Raw genomic sequence first — 22827 nt, 5'->3', positions numbered from 1 at the left:
GACGAATCCCCCCGAGACTTTCAGGGTAGGAGCGGAGCGTAGCGCCCCACCTATTTTGAAATATTCGCAAGGATTTGTCGACCGGCGCAAAAGTTATTCAAAATAGAATGTTGCGGATTTCCTATGGAAACGTGGTCCTAACTATAACTACCTACTGGCGACCGCCAGTAGGTAATATATATGAAAAAGCCATAGGTTTTACATACGTTATAGTTAGGAATTAGCATTTAAAAAACCTTAGAAATTCACTGAAAAGACCATAGGTTTCAGGCATGTTATAGTTAGTTGGACATTTGACTCATAAAACCAGAGAAATTCGCCTGTTATAGTTAGTTGAGCTAACTATAACTAGCGCGCCTGCAATGCACTGCTGATGATGTCACATATTACATCACTCATGACATGGTCAGTGACCTCACTCATGACATCACTGATGACTTCTCAAATGACATCCCTGATGCCTTCTCAAATGACATCACTGATGCCATTATCCAGTGAATGTGTGTTTCTGTAAAGTTTAAATATTTTTCATATATATCTATGCCAAGGTCTATTCAAGAATAAGTCGATGTAAAAGTGCCTGAATACATTATTTAGTAGATGCATGACTGACTCTATAAGTCACTGATTAAATGTATGTTACTGAATGCATAGATTAGTGACTAGACTGTGCGAATGTCTCTCTTAGTCTCTCACTTGGTGTATAAGCAGGTGCATGGCTTGGTGAGTAGCTACATCAGTGTGTATATGTTTTTTTCATTGATTGTATGAGTATCTGTATGGGGGTCTGGCTGTCTATGTGGGTGTGTGGGTGGTGTCTGACTCTGTGCATACATGTCTGAATGGCCGATTCACTGGTTCTATAGATTCAAAAGTGCATCTCAGAAGGGCTGTATAGATAGCTGACAGGTGTGTTGATTAGTGAATTGATGTCTCAGTTGTATATATGTGAGTAACTGTATATGTTTTTACACACTATATGTGAGTGTTGGGGTGTATAATTGACTACGTGAAAGACAGTGATTACAAGAGTGTCTACATACACAAATGTGTACATGTATTAGTGATTGTATAAGAAAGTAAGTATGTGATAGTATCTATATAAATAAGGTAAGTGATGTGTGTATAAATAAGGCAGGTGTTGTGTGTATATATCTGCATAGGTGAGTACATGGGTGTATGATTGATTTTTGGCATGACTGAATAGATGTGTGAGTAACTATGGATCAGTAGCACTGTGTAAATGTATATATACGTATATGAGTGGATATTATACTGATGTAATGATGAGTGACACCATGTATGAGTGACTATCAGTGTATATCTGGCTCACAATATATAGATAGGAATCAGTGGATGGATATCTAGTATCTGGTATTGGTGTGTCTATGCTTTTCAAAACGGTAGTCTGTATTTTAGAGTGCGTCTATCAAAGGTTATATTACAGTGTGAAGAGGTGTGTCAGACTATCACGTGGATGATGTCATCAGTGATGTCATTTGAGATGCCATCAGTAATGTCATCAGTGATGTCACTGACCATGTCATGAGTGATGTAATATGTGATGTCATCAGCAGTGCATTGCAGGCGCGCGAGTTGTAGTTAGCTCAACTAACTATAACAGGCGAATTTCTCTGGTTTTATACGAGTCAAATGTCCAACTAACTATAACGTCCATGAAACCTATGTTTTTTTCTGTGAATTTCTAAGGTTTTTTAAATGCTAATTCCTAACTATAACGTCTGTAAAACCTATGTTTTTTTCAGTGAATTTCGAAGGTTTTTTAAATGTTAATTTCATATTTTAATATTTATAAAACCTATATTTTTTTCAAATTGTTTTTTAATATTTTGCAACTCTATCATCCTTTTTTTAAACTTTACAAATTATGTAATCTTTTATATCTTCCCCACAAAATATGTATATATATATATATATATATTTTTTTTTTAGAAAACTACAGTCCCGTACCGGTCATCTACCAAGCTCGATCAACACGCGAATCCTATCCACCACATTTAAATGATGCGCATTTCGTATCTGACGGGTTTGTGGCACCGCGTCCTGCGAAACAACGTGTACATATGAGGTCGCGCCAGCTGCTACTTTGGTATGCGACGGGTACGCACTACCAAGCCGCGCGTTGCGTCATGTACGTATAGGGTTGCGCCCGCTGCGTGTTGCGTATGCAACAAGTGCACGCTGCCACGCCCTGTGTTACGTCATAGACGTACGATGTCGCACCGCATACGCCATTCCCTCATTTTGTTTTGTCTCAAAACTATATCTAAAAAACTTTAAAGTGTATATGAGAGCAAGCGATAATTGAAAATATTTTAAACAGTTATATATTTCTAACTCTAATAAACTTATACTATAATAAATATATTTTCTCAAAATCACATCGGGTGCGGTCTCATTGCGCACTGGCTGCGCGATTGCCATGTAACCATAAAAAAAAGCATTTAATTAGTTCATAACATTTCCCATTGTAACAGTTCGAAAACGCCACCCATTTTAGTCAATATCTGTACTGCATTTCATGATACACACCTCTTCTGCTTAGAGAGCTTTGTTCAAAACTTTTTGCAGTATACACATATCTTACACTAAACACAACATGCAACCATCATTTTCATCAATATTCATGCTCTTTAAAGTAGCCTTCCACCTATGATACCCATACACCTAAAAGTTACTTTACCAAAATGTTCTCCAATACCACAGCTAACATGGTTCAATACGCTGTCCACAACACAACGTAATATAGTACGGCCCAGAGACAGTATCATGCTAGATAATGAACACACGGACACAGATAGTGGAAGTGGATACGGGCACCACATACGCTCGACTCCTTTTTATTACCATGGTGACATATCCAGTGACGTCTGTGCTGGATATGTGTGCGGTAAGTCTAAACCAGCCTTCAGACAATGGTTGCTGCTAGCATCAACTACAACAGCAATCATTGGATCACACAAAGAGATTCAATATTAAAATAATCAATAATTTATGCTGCAGTAAGGCAGGGACAGTAGATGTGAAATAATACAGAAATAATTCCATCGTAAAAGAACAACAACTTGTGGTATACTGACACACAATCAATAGATCTGAAATAATACACAAAAGATTCTATCATAAACGCTCCATCAGTTCTAGTGCACTCACATAACCACATCAAAAGCATTCACCATGTGCACAGCCACCAATAATGCGTGCTGTAGACAGCCCGTACCAGGAGCAATATCTGTTGCCATCAACACTGCATCATCTGCAATACCGACTCAATCTGAATTATGAACACTGCTGTTTGCAGTGTAGGCCATAGAGAGCGGTTACAAAGGACCCACAGATGCGTAAAGTGACTTCACCTACCCAGTTTGTCATCAGCAAAGCAACAAAAAAGAGTGTGCAAAGCCTGCAATTATACCTATGCATGGTGCAGACAGTACACACTGGAGCAATGTCTTTTCTTACAGGACTACCTCATCTACAATAGCGACTCAATCTCATTTATGAACACTGCTGTCTGCAGTGTAGGCCAGAGTGAGCGGTCACAAGGACCCACAGCCACATGGCATTCACTTGAGCTCTACAGTTTGCAATAACCGAACCAAAAAAAACTGTGCGGAGCCTGCAATGATGCATATCAGTGGTGCAGACAGAGCGCATTGGAGCAATGTCTTTTCCTACAGGACTGCATCTATAATACCGAGTCAATGTCAAATGTGGACACTGAAGTCTGCAGTATAGGCCAGAGAGAGCGTTCAGCAAGGGCCCACAGCCAGGTGGCATTGACTTGACCTCTACAGTTTGCAATACACGAAGCAAAAAAAAGTGTACGGAGCCTGCAATGATGCATATCAGTGGTGCACACAGAGCGCATTGGAGCAAAGTCTTTTCCTACAGGACTGCATCATCTATAATACTGTCTCAGTGTCAAATGTGGACACTGAAGTCTGCAGTATAGGCCATAGAGAGCGTTCAGCAAGGGCCCACAGTCACGTAGCATTGACTTGAGCTCTACAGTTTGCAATACACGAAGCAAAGAAAAAGTGTGCGGAGGCTGCAATGATGCGTATGAGTGGTGCAGACAGAGCACACTACAGCAATCTCTTCTCTTACAGGACTGCGTCATCTACAATAGCAACTCGATCTGAATTGTGAACACTACTGTCTGCATTGTTAATTAAAAGCAGTACTCACACACACAACTATCAATACGTTTTCTCACTCCCTCTTTGCAAAATAAAACAACATAAATTACAGAGAACTCTACAATGAATAAATCAAAACAATTCGAATTGGGATTTAATCTCTCCACAGTCTACACTATTCACTGTCCCTTTGGTCTTCCAAGATAAATTTGGTCATTTCACTAAACCTATAACTGATATAAAAAAACTTCTTGAAGCAAGTATACTAAAACAATATTGTGTATGTTTCAATAGACGTTCTAATTACTTAACTACTAGATTCTGTAATTAAACAATCACCACGCAATCTAAATTGTGAACCTTGCGAACTGCAGTCTACACCAAATCCAGTGGTCATTCACAACTCACAGCCACATACCGTTGGATTCGGAAGCACGGAGTTGGTTGCACCTGATCAGAGGGGGTACACAAAAATCATCACAGACTTTAACTTATGACATCCTCACTCATAGAATCAAGACCCCATTTCACTGTTTGAACCTGCTCCACTGCGGTGTATTCCAGAAATACCAGTCAACTAAGCCCAATAACCATGTGCAGCACTTAACTACAGAAGCACAGAATCTGATGCACCTCAACAGACGAAGTTGTGTGAAAAACCAGCAAGAGGTAATATCGGACATCGTTCATTGTGTGATCAAGACACCATTCCATTGTTGGTACTTAGAGTTATACACAAAATCATCACACACTTTAACTTCTGACATCCTCAATCATAGAATTAAGGCCTTGTTTCACTGTGCGAACATGCTGTACTGCTGTGTACTCCAGCAACTGCAATAAACCATGCCTAATAATCATGTGCAGCAGTTAACTACAGAAGCACAGAGTCTAGTCCACCTCAACGGAAGGAGTTCTGTAAAAATTAAGCAGAATGTGATATCGGACATCTTCCATTGTGGAATCAAGACAACATTACACTGTTTCAACCTAGAGTTGGTTCCACCTGGTCAAAGGGAGTACCTTCTTCTCCACTCTCAGAAGCAGTTCTAACATAATCCATTATGGCATCAAGACACCGTTCCACTGTTGGGACCCAGATTTGGTTGCAGCTGGTCAAAGGGAGTACCTCCATCTCCACTCGCAGATGCAGTTCTAACATCGTCCATTGTGGGATCAAGACACCGTTCCACTGTTTGGACCTAGAGTTGGTTGCACCTGATCGGAGGGAGTACCTTCATCTCCACTCTCAGATGCAGTTCTAACATCGTCCATTGTGATATCAAGACACCGTTCCACTGTTCGGACCTGCTGTACCATGGTGTACTCCACCGACTGCAGTCAGCCAACCCCTATAATCATGTGCAGCAGTTAGCTACGGAAGCACAGAGTCTGATGCACCTCAACGGAGAGAGTTCCCTGAAAACTCAGTAGCAGGTAATATCAGACATCGTCCATTCTGGGATCAAGACACCGTTCCACTGTTGGGACCCAGAGTTGATTGCACCTGATCGGAAGGGGCACACCGAAATCATCACAGACTTTAACTTCTGACATCCTCAATCATAGAATCAAGACCCCGTTTCATTGTTCGGACCTGCTGTACCGTGGTGTACTCCACCGACTGCAGTCAACAAATCCCAATAATCCTGTACAGCAGTTAGCTACGGAAGCACAGAGTGTGATGCACCTCAACGGAGGGAGTTCTCTGAAAACTCAGCAGCAGGTAATATCGGACATCGTCCATTATTGGATAAAGACACCGTTCCAGTGTTGGTACCTCTTTGACTACTGTGTTAGTAGTATACAGAGCACTCCACGCTTCTGGGCCTCAGACTTGGCTCTGTGTGCCTGTGTCGTGATAGCCAGCGTTAATCTCAGGAGCCTTCCGAGCTCGCAGACCTCGGCCCAGGACCTTCCGCCGGCATGTGGTCGGCCCTCTTTCACATACAGCGGTGTCGAAAGGTGAACTGTGGGGCATATATGCGTCACAGCGGCCATGACGGTTTCTGAGTACCAGCAGGCTGACAGCATCATTCACACACCCACCTTCACTCACAGCGTCAGCCTCATGGCGGTGTAAGCTGCGCAGAAAATTTTGCGAAGTATCGTCAATCGGCGCCAAAGTTATTGCGAATAGAATGTTGGCATTTTCCTATAGTAACTAGGTCCTAACTATAACTACCTACTGGCGTCCGCCGGTAGCTTATATATATATACATATATAATCTACTGGCGGTCGCCAGTAGATAGTTATAGTTAGGACCGTGTTTCCATAGGAAATCTCTAAATTCTATTTTGAATAACTTTGGCGCCGGTTGACGAATCTTCGCAAAATTTTCAAAACTAATGGGGCGCTCCGCTCAGCTCCTACCCTGAAAGTCTCTGGGGGATTCGTCAAGCGGGGGCCGAGAAAAAAGGGGGGTCCCAAGACGCGTTTTCCCCATGCATTTTCCCATAGGACCTTTAGTCGAAGGTACAGCCCGAACGGCTGAACAGGATTACTTGAAATTTGACAGAGAGGTAGTCCTCAGGTCAGGGATGTGCCTGTTGCATATATGGAGTCAATCTGTTCAGTAGTTCCTGAGAAAATCGCAGTTAAAAGCACATACATATCTATAGCCGCGCACCGTGCGCGAGTGTAATTCTGATTGATTGTTACATGTCAGTCAACGTTCGAATCGGTCGAAATCAGGAAGTGTCGGCCGCCATTTTGTTTGTTTTCAGTGCGAGAGTGGAAAAGGAAGGTGGCGAACGTGAAAAGGGGGCAGGGTAGAGAGTTCCTGACCCCCTAGCCTTGGTCAGGGGGTCCCTGAAGGACCCCAAAGGCAGAAAAAAACATCAAAATTTTTGTTTTTAAAAATCGCGGAGGTGTGCGCACGGTGCGCGCACCGTGAAAAACTATAAAAAAATAAATAATTTTAATACGTAGTTTATTGAAAAATAAATATTTAAAAAAAATTATAATACATACATAACTTAGCATTTAAAAAACCGTACAAATTCACTGAAAAAACCATAGGTTTCACACACGTTATAATTAGGAATTAGCATTTAAAAAACCTTGCAAATTCACTTAAAAAACCATAGGTTTCACACATGTTATAGTTAGGTGGATATTTCACTCGTAAAAAACCAATGAAATTCCCTCGTTATAGTTAGTTGAGATAACTATAACTCGCGCGACCGCCACTCTAGCACAAGGATGATGTCATCAGTGATGTCATCAGTGATGCCACTGACCATGTCATGAGTGATGTAATATGTGACGTCATGAGCAGAGGATTGAGGGCGCGCGAGTTATAGTTATCTCAACTAACTATAACGGGGGAATTTCATTGGTTTTTTACGAGTGAAATATCCACCTAACTATAACGTGTGAAACCTATGGCTTTTTAAGTGAATATATATATATACATACATCATGTTGGTAAATATGCCTGTTTTGTCTAAATATGTTGTACGTATAAAAGAATCATAGTAGGAACCACATTGTATGCCCAACCATATATCTTTAGATATTTGTTTAACAACTCTCTCTGCAAAATTACTGAGAAGTAGCTTTTGTATTGTATATTTTGCTGTGGGACCATGACAAAAACTAATAATGTTACTTTCTGTTTATTTTAATAGGTAATCAATGTGTGAAACACAGCAACTGAAATTCTGTTGAGGTTTAATTGGATACACTGCCGGCCGATTAAGTAATGGAAAATGGGACATTATCAATTCTCTGTGACACGTAATCAATACTGTACCGCTTCTTACATACCAGACCGACAAAGGAAAACCAGAGAAAAGTGTTAAAGCATGGATCAAATAGAAAAGATTGTTATTCACAAATATCTCAAAAAATGTATTACATCTAAGATGAGTTTAATTTAAAAAAAATGTTGAAAAGCTTCACTCAGTGAGAGAGAATATTTTTCAACAAAAGAAGCCATATTCCTGAAAAACTTTATCAATGCACTGAATGTGAAAATAGCTTCAAAGAAAGTGAAAGTGTGACAGGCATCTGTGAACTCACACTGACTAGCCTATCAATGCTGCAAGTGTAAGAATAGCTTCACCAAGGAAGGACTTGATACTGAACACCTAAGAACACATTCCAAACTGGCAAGAAACTTTATCAGTGCACTGAAATGTGGAAAATGTACAGGCGCGAAACATTACCGATCTTCAGCGAGAAAGAGCATGAGCATTATCAATGCACAGATTAGGAAAGGGGGGTTCATCTGAAAGCCACGCCCTTCACCAGAGAGCACTCTCAAAAGAAAACTCTCATCAGCTACCAGTACCTTGCAAATGAAAATAAAATCCTACAAAGCATAATAGAAGACATAGATGTGGGAAACCTGATTAATGTACTGAATGTGGGACACCATGCAATCTCTTAACATCTACCAAGGGACTGATACAGATAAGAAACCTATCCGCCAGACACCCCAAACTGGTGAGAAACCGTATCTATATTCAGAACATGGGAAAAGATTCAAAGTGAAAAGAAGTCTTACTCTTCACCAGAGATCACACTCGGGCAAGAAACTTTATCAGTGCTCAGAATGTGAGAAAGTTTTCAGTAGGCAAGATAATCTTACAATTCACGAGCGAGCTCACACAGGCGAGAAACCCTATAAATGCACTGAATGTGGTAAACGGTTCACTAAGAAAGAATCTCTTATTACACACAATCGATCACATACAGAGGATAAACCTTATCAGTGTTCAGAATGTGGGAAAAAGTTCAGGGCGAAAGCGAGTCTTATTGTTCACCAGAGAATACACACCGGCGAGAAACCTTATCAATGCACTGACTGTGGGGTTCATTTTAGTTATAAAGATAGTCTTATTAGTCACCAGAGAACACACACAGGTGAGAACCCTTATCAGTGCACTGAATGTGGCAAAACCTTTAATATAAAAAATAATCTTACTATTCACCAGAGAATACATACTGGCGAGAAACCTTATCACTGCACTGAATGTGAGACTAGCTTCTCTGATAAAGGAAACCTTAATAAACACCAGAGATTACATACAGGTGAGAAACCTTATCAGTGTACTGAATGTGGAGCACGCTTCAGTCGCTCACATATCTTAGCTAGCCACCTTAGAACTCATACAGGACAGACTCCATATCAGTGCACAGAATGTGGGAAAGGGTTCAATCAGAAAGGATCTCTTAATAGTCACCGGAGAACACACACAGGCGAAAAACCTTATGAGTGCTCTGAATGTGGTAAAAGGTGTATTAGAAAAGACATTCTTACTAAACACCAGAGAGTACATACTGGTGAGAAACCTTATCAGTGCCCTGATTGTGTGGCTAGCTTTTCTGACAAAGGAAGCCTTACTAAGCACCAGAGAACACATACAGGTGAGAAACCCTATCAGTGCACTGAATGTGGGGCATGGTTCAGTCAATCTTCTGGTCTTACTAGTCACCTTAGAACTCATACAGGAGAGACTCCTTATCAGTGCACAGAATGTGGGAAAGGGTTAAGTAGTAAAGCAAGTCTTACCATGCACCGTAAAAGACAGTCATGCAAGAATCCTTAATCAATGCTCAGATTGTGGCAAAAGCTTCACTAATACAGGTAGTCTTAGAATTCACCAGAACGTACAAACAAATGAGAAGTCTTAATTAATGCTCAGCGTGTGAGACCGGCTTCATTGTGAAAGCACGTGTTGCTAGACACCGAAGGACACATGGGACAGAAAAATATACAAATTCCTCCACTTTCAGTACTGAGCTGAGAACTGTCATTATTGAAACCGCTATCATTTATAAACTTTACAAAAGATATAAAATCATTGTTTACAAAATTTTTGCCGTTTATATCTCAATACTAACAAAAATGTAAATTAGCAGGTAGAAGAATGTGTAGAAAATGGTTGTATGTTTTGCCAGGCAAACTGTGAGATTTTCGAGTTATTGATAGTGGAAGGCATGATTTGGAAACTTGGATGAAATACCTAAAAAGTAATTAGAAAACTGATTAAAATCCTTAAACAGATCTAATAAACTTGCTCTATTATTATATTATAAGCCGGCATGTTTTTGGCAAAAAGCATAATTTTAAATTCACGTTTGAAAGGGGCAGTTTAGATGATGATTTTAGATAATTTCAAATGAGAAGGAGGCGATAACTCTGAAATTGAGCAGGGATTATTAAGTGTACTTTTAAAGGAAATGTTATATATTGAAATTTGCAAAAATATGATTTTAATGATATTTATGCAGTAAAATCATTTAGACCCAAGTCCAAGCAAAGTTTATTGTTTTGAACCACACCAATGTTTTTGTCTGGGTTATCTTTTGTGAACCACTTCGCAATTTTGTTTGGGTTCAAAGACTAGTTGCGAGTCCTGATTTTCTAAAAAATTATATTATGGATCACCATCGTTTCTTCTTTTTGTTTTGTCTGCCTTTTCTCTCGTTTTGTTTCATTTATCAATGCCAATCATTAATATTGTGTCAGAATATTTATTTTCTATTGAAACTAACTCAGTAAATATAGAAGGAGTTCAGATTTACCAGTTCCCAAAATATACTATTATGAGAATTTACCTAACAATGAATACTCATTTGAGGAGAAAAAAGAGATTATCACATAGTCCAAAAACAACACCTTTTGGTATTCAACTACTTTCAACAGAATAACATTTGCTAGCATGACAAAAAGAAAAAGAACCACTATAGAAATACAAGCGATCCCAGCCACAGAGACCACACGTGAGGAAATAAGAAAGAACATCTCTGCCTTGCCGTGAATAATTACATTTAAACTCCCAGTTACAAGAAACTGCTTTTAGTGGCTTTAGCTAAAGCAAGTGTAATGAAACCAGAGACGAAAATATGTTTTTTTCCCTAAGGGCAATAGGCACAGGCTATTGACTTATAGGTAAAATCCTGCTTTGAAAATAGGGAGCCAAGACAGCTGTGATATTCACTTCAGCAGTAGCAAAAACTGCAGGAGTACGTTTAGGGTGTAATAACAGTGAAAGATATCAGGACGTACAAAAAAAAAACCTCATCTTAGATCAAGCAGCCTGGGACTTCATTATCTGCTATGAGATTTCGTATATGCCTGACAGTGTTGTCAACTAAATGTGTTTTAATTGTACCTTGAGTGCATGTATTCCTGCCATCCTTTAAGTAAACGGTTAGTTTCCAATATACCTATTCTTCATGAAAGTGATATTTGAACAGAAGAATGCATCCTTGCGTTAGATTAGAACAATAATTTAAAAAAATGCTCTTCCTGATTTAATTGTCAAAATAAAACGTATTTATCAATGCGAACACTGCACTGTTGGTTGTTTGCTAATGTGCTGTGGCTGGTAGTAAAATACATGTTTGATTAGCATGTAGATTGTGGAAAGGGGAGGCAGCCGCTGTTAACTCCTGAGAAATTAGTTATTATTAAATTATATATATATAGGAGAACCGAACCATGAAGGATGCTGTACCGAATGCTTGAAGTTTGACTAGCAGGAGAGCACTGACCCTATTCTGCTCTGACTACTCTTCAGCTTGCTTTCCTCTCATGTCTATTTCCTGTGCATCACTGTTAATCGTTCAGTCCACCCAGGACAAGCAAGATGTCATGTCCCATGAACAGCAGGCATGAAGGTCAGATTTTACTCCTGCTTCCTGTAGGGCTACCCTCAGTGGACAACCTATGGCTCTCTTTGATGTCCTTTAGTGTCCTTGAAGCAGTCTCCCACTACCCTGCCATCTGGTGACACCGTTGATTGCTACATCCTTCTCGTACTAAGAGCACAACCCCTTTGATTCCATTGCCTTGGCAGGGACTGCCTCGTTGGTTTCTTCAGCAGCAGAGTTGCTGCTTTGTATTTGTGTCCCGTATAGTGTTGCAGCTGAAACATGCTGATGCCCCTCAGTTACAGATACTGAGAACAATGTTGTGGCTCTTTGACAGAAGGCAAATAAAAAATAAAAAATTCTGTTTCACAACTGAGACTTTGGACTCTGGGTTGGCAACACCCCGAACATATGTGCTGTTTTGTTCATCACCAGTTCTATCATGTCTTTTCCTTTTATGTCAGAGTGGAGGCCCCGTGAACGTTCATGATCTGCACTAACCAGCTGTCTAACAGCTGCCAACTTCTCCAAGTGCCTGGGGAGTCTTTGCTTTGCTTCATTTGTTGCTGATTTTACTCTTATGATTTGTTTTTTCTGTGCCTTAACTTTAGTGTCTGACAATGGAAATTAGATTAGCATCTTTTCAAGTTTATCTTTGCTATTAAAATAGTTCCAATGTTATGATTGTTGCACGTTTTCTTTTTGAACATGCTTTTCCCCCTGTACTTGTGACGAGGGATTCTGTATTGTTATGCATTTTGTGTTGCTTTCATTTTTTCTATGGGTTTGTGTAACCAATTCATAATCGATAGTTCCATCTTGGTAATTTTTGTAAGGCCCTTTGTTTGACAGCACCCCCGTTTCATTTAAATAAATATGGATATGATAAATTTCTTGACTTTTTTTGTGAAATAGTGGAGCAGTTGGCTTACCCAAGATCACAAGTACTGACTAAGTTTATTCGACCAAGGGCAAATCACAGTACCCATTTTGTTATCGTGTGTTGTGTGTGTCTCTTTGTCTCCTCCAGTTATCCAATGGACACAGCAGGAATCTTCCAAACTCCAATGCGAATGACTGGCTCCCACAAGTCACAAATAGGACATGAGAGTCACACAGCTGGAGCCTTGCAGCACCTGCAGTAAGGGACATGGACAAACCTAAAGGGAAAAGACCCCTGTGATCAATGCTAGACAAATACCCACTAACAGCGTATGTACGCTTAGTGTCTGAAATAGAAGCATAAATATCACCGTATGAACCAATATAAGGATTAACTGACTCCACAGAATCTCTAGAAGTTGTATATTGTGCTACTGCAGCCTGACAGGCTACGAATATTGACAATAGTGGATTAAAATGAGTGCCTATCCTTGGCGCAAACTACAGCATTAGAACCGGGAAGACAGGCTGGTGTATGTCAAGATATTGAGTTACAAATATCAACCTGCAACAATATGCATTAAACTGCTGGCTACTACTATCTAGGAAAGCAAAGGCGGAGGAAAAATAGCAAATGTATAATTACATATAAATAAAGATATTTAGAAGATTGGATTGTTGGCAGCTCCGCTGAAGACAGCAGAGGGACTGAGTGCTAATAGTGGCTGGTATAAGCCTTCTGCGCCAACATTTCAATATGTGCCTTTTTGTTTCTCCGTTTACCATTAAACCGCCAGCAGATGGAATTTTATAGTCCTTCTGCCTCAGGCTATACTGGTTGTTAAAGACCCTTTCTCTTGTTGTAAGCCCTTGCCTGTGGCTCATGCCTATTAATCAGGATCAAGGCCTTTAACAACTGTTATAGCCCTCAGCGGTGGCTATAAGGCTACACTAGAGCTAACACATGACGATGCAGAATGCTGTGAGAAATAATGGCAGTGAAATAATGGAAGGATGGTGGGAGTGCCAGATTGAGAGAAGTAGAGAGATTCTGATTGATACCTGTAAGGCACGTTCTACCGCTGGTGTGGCCCAGAAGAATTGTCTGACAGATTTATGGTTGAAAGAGCAGATACCTCTTCCAGGGTGGATACTCAAGCCCTTATTGTCCAGAGGGTGCTCACGAGGATGCACTGTCTTTTTAAGTCTTTGTTCACAATCTGCACAGTGAGTCCTTTTTTTCTTTCCACAGTACAGTAATTGCTGTCACCATTCCCAACACCTTCACTGGCAGGGCAGGCCCTCTCTATTAACTTTGACTTCGCAGTACTCAGAAATGCAGTTCTGAAGCCAGGTGCCAATCTGCATCCCCTTCAACACCAGTCACGTGACAGTGATGTGAGCCAGGCGATGAGGTTATGGTCTCACCTTCATATTTATAACTTCTTAGGTCTTCCTCCGAGTTTAGCTTTTTTTCTTGACTTTGTGCCCAGGCTTCTTGGCAGCTCTGAAACTTCTAATTCCTGCTAAACTGTAACTTTTCGCTGGCGCAGTCAGAAGTTTATTTCCATGGTTAATGAGTTCCAAGGAGCAGTGATTCCTGGAAGATGGTTTGGCTATAACAAAGAAAGCGAAACTCCACCGACAAATAAGCTGGAACGAGGGACAAAACTAATTTGTTACATTAGACAAAGTGACAAAAAGCACAGCAAGATTTTATTCTACGGAAATATGAACTAGCTTAATGTAAGTACTTTTTTTTAGTGCCCCTTACCATCCAAACAGAAGCCTGGCGTCCACCAGCCGAGGCCTACTGATGACCCTACTGATGTGATACAAGATGTGCAATGGTTTGACTCTGTGATTCCTGCCAGTTCCTTAATTACATTCTGCTCACCCTAACATTATATAGGTGTGATATTTATAGAAATGTTGAAGAAGTACATTAATTAAATTATAAACTGCTGCTACTTAAAGAAAAAAGGTTGCAAGCAAGATGGATCCTGTTACCGCTCACCTTGTAAGGATAGCGGCATTGCTAAAGAAGGCGGTCCTCCCTTTGTTCCGTTTCTTCTTTTCAGCCATATGCTTGATGTATATAATCAAACCCCAGACTGGCACTTAGCAGGTTATATGGAAGTGTGGAAGAGAGAGGTTTGGCTGTCCCGATTTTTTAAGAATATAATCACATTTTGCGCAGTACGCTTTTAGATTTAACTAGACCCTAATACCATTTTTGCTCTTTAAGAATGAGTTGATGAACATGATTTAAAAAAATAGTGTCAGTCAAAATAACTTTATTCTGCCCAGAAGGGGTCCCAATAGACCTATTTCTTGAAGACCATGTCCTATGGGTACCCCTACCGCAGAATGTATTTAATGCCGTTGCGAAGGATGGCCCCTTGGTATCATGGAGTTCGTGTTATCGTCCCGATTTTTTAAAAAGGGAGCCAGAACCGACCCCGGCAATTATAGGCCCATATCCCTGTTCGATAGCACTTCAAAATTAATGGGACGCCAGTTATTACATCGGTTGGAAGAACGGACTAATGATAAAAACGTACTGATTTCAGCCCAACATGGATTCCATCAGAGAAGGGGCATGACCGATCAGTGCTTGAATTTAAGCCTTATAATTGAAAAATACACCAGGGCTAAAGGGGAAACAATCTACATGGCCTTCATGGATCTCTGAGCGGCATTCGATTGCGTAAACCATAGCAGGCCATGGGAGATAATGGAGGCCATGGAGGTGGACCCGCCAATACTCACATTCATCAAACAGCTCCACTTCCAGACTACCGCCTCGGTGCGGTACGGTAAGGATGGGGCTTCGACCCGTTCTTTCAGGATTATTCGAGGGGTTAGGCAAGGGTGCGTTCTCGCCCCTTTCATATTCTCCTTATACACTAATCGGGTATAAGTAGCCCTGGCGGGTACAACCCTGGATATCCCAAAGTTCGGGTCATTATCGCTGCGTCTGCTTGCATATGCAGACGATACTGTCCTAGTGGTGAGAACTGGGAGGGTACTGCAACACGTTAATGGCTTATTCCTCATTCATGACTTCCCTCGATTTAAGGGTAAATGAATAAAAATCAGTTATCTTAATAGTAACTCCAACGGGGCGAGGCAAAACACCATCCTTTCATTTAGGGGCTCACCAACTTGAGATAGTAGATTCCTTCCCCTACTTGGATGTCATGTTTGATAAGCATCATACCTGGGTTCATATGATTAAAAATAGGGTGCTAGCAATGGAAAAAAGCTTGGTAGCCATTACTAGATTTGCCCAAAAATTGGGTTCAAAGCCCATAAGAATTATAAAGAGCATTTATAAGGCAAAGACAATATCCCTAACTACCTATGGAGCTGGGGTGTGGGGTATCGCTAACACCGACCACGTGCAGACTATCGAGGATAAATTCCTTAAACAGCTAATTTCTCTACCGGCATCATGCTCTAATTTCAACTGCCATGCGGAACTAAACTTTCTGTATATTAGCGACTGGATACGATTAGCCCCTCTAGTGTTATGACACTCAATCTGGAGGAACAATACGCTCCCCCTAACACATCATATTATATAGGACTGCCTCGGTATGGAGGATTTGTATAAAAATCCAAGCAGTTGCCTCCAAATATCAAAGAAATTTGTAAAAGAAATATTTCTGGCTAACCTGACGCATGAGCGTATAGAGATAAACAAAGCTAAGTCATCAGTCAGGATATATATGAGTCTGCCATCCTTATCAGAGAGTGACTATCACTACCTAGAGGAAATTCCAAATCTACTGCACTGATTCAATCTAGCAAGAATCTGCATGAATCTGTTTCCATTGCTGGTGGGGTACCCAGCGGGAAAACAAGCTATGTACCCATGTGACGGAATCTCAGAACAATCAGACCTCCATATCATTTTATTCTGTGAACTGTATAAAAAGGAACGAACAAGATACTTATTACCGGTTCTGAGACAGCACATTTTTAGGCAATGTAGAGTTGCTCTTAGTTTTCTTTAAAAAGTAGCAATCCTTTTATTAGCTTCGTAGTAGCTAACTCCTTCTGGGCCTGCACAAAGAAAAGGAAGCGTTTTAACTCATTTTAAAACACTGAGATATATCTGTAATTTTAAGGTATTTTATTGGAATATTTGATGAATTTTATACTTGTTATCACTATTTGTGCTTTTATGATCTGTTTGTATTCAAGATCGAATAAAGCTTTATGAAATGAAATGATTTTAAAAAATAGTGTCATTCAAAATAACCTTATTCGGCAAGAATGCCATAAAAGTACATCACAAATTTATTTCAAGTACACACTACATTCAAAGATTATAAACAGAAATTAAAATTGACATTGTCTGGTTAAAATAGTAAAAAGTTCCATAATTCATGATTAATTTAAAGTCAAAGATCAAATAAAACAAACAGTAATCAGCAGACAGTTCTATGTAATACAAAGCTGTTTGATGCAACGAACTCTAGGCAATTGTCTAGGAATATATTTTTCTTGTAATTAATGAGCATCTAATAAAGCTGATGACAGCCAAACAGACTGCTGCTGAACCCAGCTTCTGAAGGAATGACATACCCTTCTAATAAGTTTTTTAAATTAAGAGGACGTAAAACTGGGGCTAAAAAGCATAGACGCCAAGACTGATATAAAGAACAAACAAGCATTTGCAATGCAATAGGTCTCGTCTTTGTGAAAGTTTGAGCTATTGTCATTGTAAAGGACAATGCCTTTCATTTATGTTTTTTTTAAAACCTGTAAGCGGTCCGTAAACACGCACCTTGTACTAGTAGTCCTTGCTTACGAGAAGCAAGGCTGGCAGTAAAAGAGGCGCAGTTACTGCCAGCCTTGCTTCTTGTAAGCAACGACTATAAGTACAAAGTGTGTGTTTACGCACCGCTTGCAGATTTTCAAAACACATAAATAAAAGGCATTGTCATTTTAGAATGCCAATAGCTCAATCTCTCGCAAAGGCGAGACCTATTGCATTGCAAATGCTTGTTATCCTTTAGGCACCAGATTGCTTTGGCTAGAGTGCCTGATGCTTACAATGTTATGAAGCATAATGTAGTTGATGAACAATTAACTGTCTACACAGCCGAGGCTTATGAAAGTCTGTGTCTTAGCGAGCAAACCTTTATTCGCATATACATCTTGTAATTTTCCACAAATGTAGATTAGCCAGAAGGAATGGTCCCAGATAAAAAAAATATTCAGCACTTTTATTGAGTGATCACTCACACGCAGTGTGTGAAAGCTTATAAGGAACAGCACAGGTTAAAATATCCCAGTTAATTCAATCCATATCACCTACCTAGATACATGTGCAATATTTAAATAAACACGATGCAATATGAATTCATATCATTGCATGACTACAGTAGCAGAGTAGTTCATCTGTGGTGCTGCATTACAACTCACAGTCAGTCTGTAGTATTGTAGTACTGTTTGTAATTAGAATTAGACGTATTAAAATTAGCTACTGAATTCCTCTGGCTTCCGCCGGGCCGAGCGCTTGTAATGGTCTGAAACTGGGTTGATTATAATTCAGCCAGAGTCTTTCCTAGAAAGTCATGAATCACTCATGATGGCAGAGTTTCCATTTGAAATCAACAATTTAATCCAAGACAGGTATCTAAAAGGGCAAGTTTAATGGGAAGCAGCTACCGGGCCCTCTACCATGATAAAATGTTACTGCTGCTTCCCTGTAAATTGGCTGCGAACATATGATACTTTTTTGCATAAGAGCTCTATTCTGTTTAAAAGACATACTGCTCAAGCTATCAAAATAATGACATTGCCAGTTCCCTTAATACCTTCCCGATGGACGTGGTTTGGGCACGCGCATGAGAGGGAATATGCATGCGCTCGGGGGATCAAGGGTGCATTTGAGTGCGTTTGTTAATTTACCACTGTAGATATATTTTCACTTTAACAGAGAAAACAATACAGCAATAAAGCAGTTGTAATGGAATATAACAACAGTTGGCTCCTTCACATCACGATAGATAGAAAAATAAAAAAACACCCAAATTAAATGTTGGAGGCAGGAGAGACAAGTGTTTGGTGCGGTCTTCTTCTGTGTAACCCAAAGCCAATATGATATATATTACAGAAGCTGTTTATTTTAAAATATTAATGCTTCCAGCCACCATGCACAAAATAACCTAACAAGACACATCTTGCTCTCTAAAGTGCCTGAATTGGTCCGAGGGTAACATGATCCATCTAATCAGAGCACTGGTGAGAATGTTCCTTTTTGCCCGCCTCTCTGATCTCGCTATCTGGTTCACAAAAACGTACTACTATATTTGTCGCACAGCTAACAAACAATTCTCTTCCATCCTCGGTCAAAAAGTGCAATTTTCATCTAGGTTAGCGAACGAATGGGCGTGACCACTGTTGAAGAAGGCCTCTTTGTGGAGAGAGCGAAGGGGCCTGTGCTAAAGCTGTACTGTATGTGCTCTACAATTTCGGATGACTCCTCGTGTGCGCCTCTGGGTCTTAGGACTACATATGATATCGAGGCTTCTGACGTGCAGAGAAGGTCGAAGGCGTCGGTGAGAAAAAGGACCCTTTAACAAGCCTCTAACAATTGCTGGAGTGAGACTTGAGAGGGAGTGGGGGCTGTTCGACACCGAATGGAGCAGACGAAGTCAGTTGTGATGTACAGCTCCCTCCAGTATCCTTGACCGCATGCTGACAATCACAGGGCCTGTCATAGCGGGCGTGACCGGGTCGTGGAGTGGAACTGCCATACCTTTTTTTCTGTGTGAGCTTGAGAAGGCAATACTTTAACACATAAGTAAGTCTGCCCATCGCACAGCAGAAATTACTTTTACTCGAACGTGCTTAACTCGTAGGTATACAGGGATATGTATACCTGCGAGTTAATCACGCTCAGAGCAGGACCCCGTCTGCACAGTCTCGAGAGAGAGTGCTACAGTGGGTACTAAAAACATCAAGCATAGAGAAACATTATGTGCATTTCATGGTTAGGTAAGAACACGCCCACAGTGGAATTTTCCAGGCAGATATAACTGGACATTAAAAGACACAAAAAAAAGGTTTCTTTTTTTGTATCTTGCACAACTCAGCACAGTCCAAGGCCGTTTCACCCTGGGCTGAGATCAAACTGCCAAACAGGTGGGAGAGGGTTTTATCTAGTGAGAAAGCTATGCGCTGGCACTAACAATCTTTATTACAGAAACAAAACTTAGCAAAGGGTGATTTCTCAGAACTAAAACAAATTAGTTTCGATCATCATACAAAATGGAGTCAGAAAAGAAAATGGTGCAGCGAATGCTAACTAAAACATGACATTTGCGTGAGCATCAACGGGGCCTAATCTAACAGACCCTCCTTTTAGCATGATAAAAAAAAAAATTCTAATATGGACTAGAAAAGAGTGATTCATCGGTCGCATTACTATAACAGCATCAACACGGCAGAAGTTAACAGCATTAAAATCGAGAAGTGTAAGCAGGGTAAAACTATGGGCACTCATTACAATCAGCATTAGAAAGGGGATCAAAGAGGAGGGAGGAATCCTCAAAAATGCCCTCATCAATATTCATAAGATCATCAATATTGTTAGACCTGTCAGCCCTAGGGTGGTCTTTCCCTGTGTTTTTGCCCTTGCCTCATTTGTCCACCCTCTTTTTCGTTGGCCTTAGGTCTCCGAGCGCCTTCCCATTGCTAATCAATGCTAAGGTGCAGGTGCTCTCTTCTCCCAACATGGCTGCCACAGGCCCCTGCTACTGCGGAGTGTTTTTTTTTTAGTAGCACCCTAGTTGCCAGGAGCTGGCTGGGACCCTACAACATTGTTGCGACACCAGCCCGCCATTTCTCCCATAGCTAGAGTAGGGAAGCTCCTGGAACCTGCTGGAACCTTCTAGAATAAGGGTGGGGTCTGCTTTTGCCGCCTTAGAGAGTGGTCACCTGACCTGGGCATACTTAAGGAAAGGAGGGAAACTTTTCAGTCAGTTGGGGCAACGCAGACCTGGGGGAACCTACGCAGGAGATTTAGGCGGTAGGGCCTAGTCAGGGACCTATACCACTGGAAGTGACAGGGCTTAGGTGCTGCCTTCTAAGTTGCGTGAGGGACACCGAACTAGCCCACTGATCTGGCCCAGCGGGAGGGGAACCCAGGGTCGACCTACAGAGACTGACTAGAAACTATCCTCAGTCACCAACTCTAACTAACCCCCCCCCCCCCGCCCCCCCCAAGAAACCCACCACTAAGGGCGCAGGAATCAACAAGCCCCGAAGAAGACCTTCTAAACTTACCACAGAACTGCTGGGGGATCGACCAGGTACCAGCGCTGCACCATTCCTGCGCTCCCTGACCTTGCCTGGATCCCCCCTATGCTGCCCTACCACTGACGGGTGGCCTGCCCTACCAGCTGTCCTGCCCTGGGCTAGCCCACCCTGTGGGTATTGGAAGGGGGCGCTGGGCATCACTCGACTTGCCCCCTTTAACTGCAGGCCGGCCCTTCATTTTCCCTGCCCCTATGGGGGGGCCTTAAAGAAAATCACTCACCGCCGCGGCCCTGGGCCGGGAAGATTGCCCCCGCCATCACCGGGGCCCGCGGAGAAGCCCAGGGCCCTGTCGCAGCCGATGCAACGCGGCCCTCAGTGAGGAGAAGGCCGCCGGAACTCGGCGAAGGCCTCGGTAGGCCGCGAAGCCATCACCCGGCATCACGTGAAGGAGGGGCGGACTGCTAAACGCCGCCCCCGCCGCTGTCAGCAAAGGTTGAGGCCGCACCTCCGCAGGCCGCGCTGCCAACAGCGGCTGCGGGTGCGCGTATACCCCAGATAGCCTTGTGGTCCCCCCGCTTCGTGGGAGGCCCCGCAGGGCCCGTCACAACGCTCTTCCCCTCGGCCCGGATATCGCCGGGCGAGCCCCCGCCGGCGGGCGGGACGGGCACCAGGAGCGCGAGTCCTGCCCTGGCTGGAGAACCATCGCAAGGGCCTGCGGAAGGCCGAAGAGCAAGGTAACCCCCCTGGGGAGGAGGGCGGGAGGCCCGAGAGAGGCCCGGAGCTCGCCCCTCCCCCGGGGTGATCCATCGCTGGGTCTCTTGGCCCCCTACGGCCCGGAAGGGGGCCCAACACCGGCCTATGGCCCCCGTATCTCTCGCCCTGTGAGGGGCTAAGTGCAAGCCTATTTCAAGGGATCTTTTGGAGCATAAGGGGAGACTGTGTACCGTCCCCCGGCAGACGGCCTCATGCTTAATGGAACATCTGCCTCAAAGACCATGGTCAATGCTCTGATTTAATGCTCTGATTCAACACTCTGGGTAATGCTCTGATTCCCTGCCAGGGTTAATGCTGTGATACCATGATATGGTGAAAGCTGTGATTCAATGCTATGGTTAATGCTGGAATGCCATGATATGATTACCGCGCTATTATAAATGCCAAGTCCAGCGCTCTGATTGAACGCGGAGTCCCGCGCTCTAATGCCATTGCCACACTTAACCCTCCAATGAAATGCGGTGTTGAGCGCTCAGGGAAATGCTTAAGGAGATGCCCGGTTTAATGTTTTAATGCAAAGCTCAACTGAAACGGTCTAATGTTTTAATGCAATGCTCAACTGAAACGGTCTAATGTTTTAATGCAAAGCTCAACTGAAACGGTCTAATGTTTTAATGCCAAGCTCAACTGAAACGGTCTAATGTTTTAATGCAATGCTCAACTGAAACGGTTTAATGTTTTAATGCAATGCTCAACTGAGACGGTCTAATGAAATGCTTTGAGAACCTGACTTTGATCTAGCTAAAGTTAATTGGTTTTTACTCAACCTCACTGGTGTGGTGTCAGTTATTGCGTGCGTTCCCTGTCTCAGTGGATGTGTGTGCTGTATGGTCACTTTATACGTAAGCCTTTGGGTGCCTACCTGCTCGCGCCAAGCTACCCCCAGGGGGACTGGTGACCCCAGTTCCTACAGATATCCTCCTGGAGCATTATAGCAGCATGTGTAACATGGGCTGATATTTTCTGTTTAGGTTTGAAAACAGGCACAATAGGAACAACAGAGAGGAAGGCATTGAATGAGGATGCAACAGAGCGACAACACCACTAGAAGATAAATCATTTCCTTAAGAATCCAACCCCAGCTACCGTAAAGGGAACAATTTCAATTCCCACGTTCCA

The 22827-nt window shown here is 42.0% G+C and overlaps 1 protein-coding gene across 1 annotated transcript in view; it reads left to right on the top strand.

The window, feature by feature from the left end:
- The window catches only part of LOC146813536 (uncharacterized), a 122868-nt gene extending 110417 nt beyond the window's left edge, over positions 1-12451 (top strand). The window contains 1 exon segment of the mRNA XM_085615438.1: positions 8536-12451. Coding sequence (XP_085471564.1) covers positions 8536-9722 — 1187 coding nt within the window. The 3' untranslated portion in view covers positions 9723-12451.
- Positions 12452-22827: the final 10376 nt, after the last annotated feature.

Source organism: Triturus cristatus, chromosome 7, assembly GCF_964204655.1.
Source record: "Triturus cristatus chromosome 7, aTriCri1.1, whole genome shotgun sequence".
NCBI classification, from domain to species: Eukaryota; Metazoa; Chordata; class Amphibia; order Caudata; family Salamandridae; genus Triturus; species Triturus cristatus.
The sequence above is the reverse complement of the archived record's forward strand: the minus strand, read 5'-3'. Positions and strand labels throughout refer to the sequence as shown.